Source organism: Eimeria mitis, genomic scaffold, assembly GCF_000499745.2.
Source record: "Eimeria mitis Houghton genomic scaffold, Emh_scaff1108, whole genome shotgun sequence".
Classification (NCBI taxonomy): domain Eukaryota; phylum Apicomplexa; class Conoidasida; order Eucoccidiorida; family Eimeriidae; genus Eimeria; species Eimeria mitis.
Window position 1 is genome coordinate 8,009 of NW_013567629.1, and position 810 is coordinate 8,818.

The window sequence follows — 810 nt, forward strand, 5'->3', positions numbered from 1 at the left end:
TGTTGCTATAGGGGGGATGCCTAGTGCTGCAGCAGCAACCCAAGGAGAAGCCTCCTGCATATAGACAGGACCCCCCAGGGCTGGTTGCTGCTGCATGTGCTGCTGCTGCTGCTGCTGCATATGTTGCTGCTGCTGCTGCTGCTGCATGTGGTGCTGCTGTTGCTGCTGCATATGCTGCTGTTGCTGCTGCATATGCTGCTGCTGCTGCTGCATGTGCTGCTGCGGGTGCAGTAGCTGGTGCTGCTGCGGCGAAGACTCTAGCGGGCCGTGTGGCTGCTGCTGCTGCTGCTGCTGCTGTTGCTGCTGCTGCTGCTGCTGCTGCTGCTGGGCGCACCCCTGCTGAGGGGCCGCAGCAAAGACTACAGCTGGTGCAGCAGCAGCAGCACGCTGCTCCTCATGCTGCTGATGTTGCTGCTGCTGCAGCACCTGCTCCTGCTGCATCACGCGCTGCCGTTGCTGCTGCGGCAGTCAACGCTTCCGCTGCTGCTGCTGTTGTTGCTGCTGCTGCTGCTGCCAAAGCACTCGCTGTTGCTGCTGCTGCTGCTGCTGCTGCTGCTGCAGCACCTGCTCCCGCAGCAGCTGCCGCTGGCGCTTTGGAGGGCCGCACAGATCGTGTGCATGGGTCGCTGCCGTAGATGCTGTTGCTGCTGCTGCTGCTGCTGCTGTTGCTGCTGTTGCTGCTGTTGCTGTTGCTGCTGTTGCTGCTGCTGTTGTTGTAGCTGTTGCTGTTGCTGCTGCTGCTGCTGCTGCGGTGTCTGCTGCTGCCTGAGCAGGCAGCAGTGAGGTGTCTTGCCCGGCCTAGCCCTGAGG

At 62.3% G+C, this 810-nt stretch overlaps 1 protein-coding gene across 1 annotated transcript in view; it reads right to left on the minus strand.

The window, feature by feature from the left end:
* EMH_0029660 (uncharacterized protein) overlaps nucleotides 1-810 on the minus strand; it is a gene marked incomplete at both ends in the record, with an annotated part of 10,360 nt that overhangs the window by 3,313 nt on the left and 6,237 nt on the right. The window contains 2 exons of the mRNA XM_013494327.1: nucleotides 67-359; nucleotides 608-808. Coding sequence (XP_013349781.1) covers nucleotides 67-359; nucleotides 608-808 — 494 coding nt within the window. The remainder of the gene's footprint in view (nucleotides 1-66; nucleotides 360-607; nucleotides 809-810) is intronic.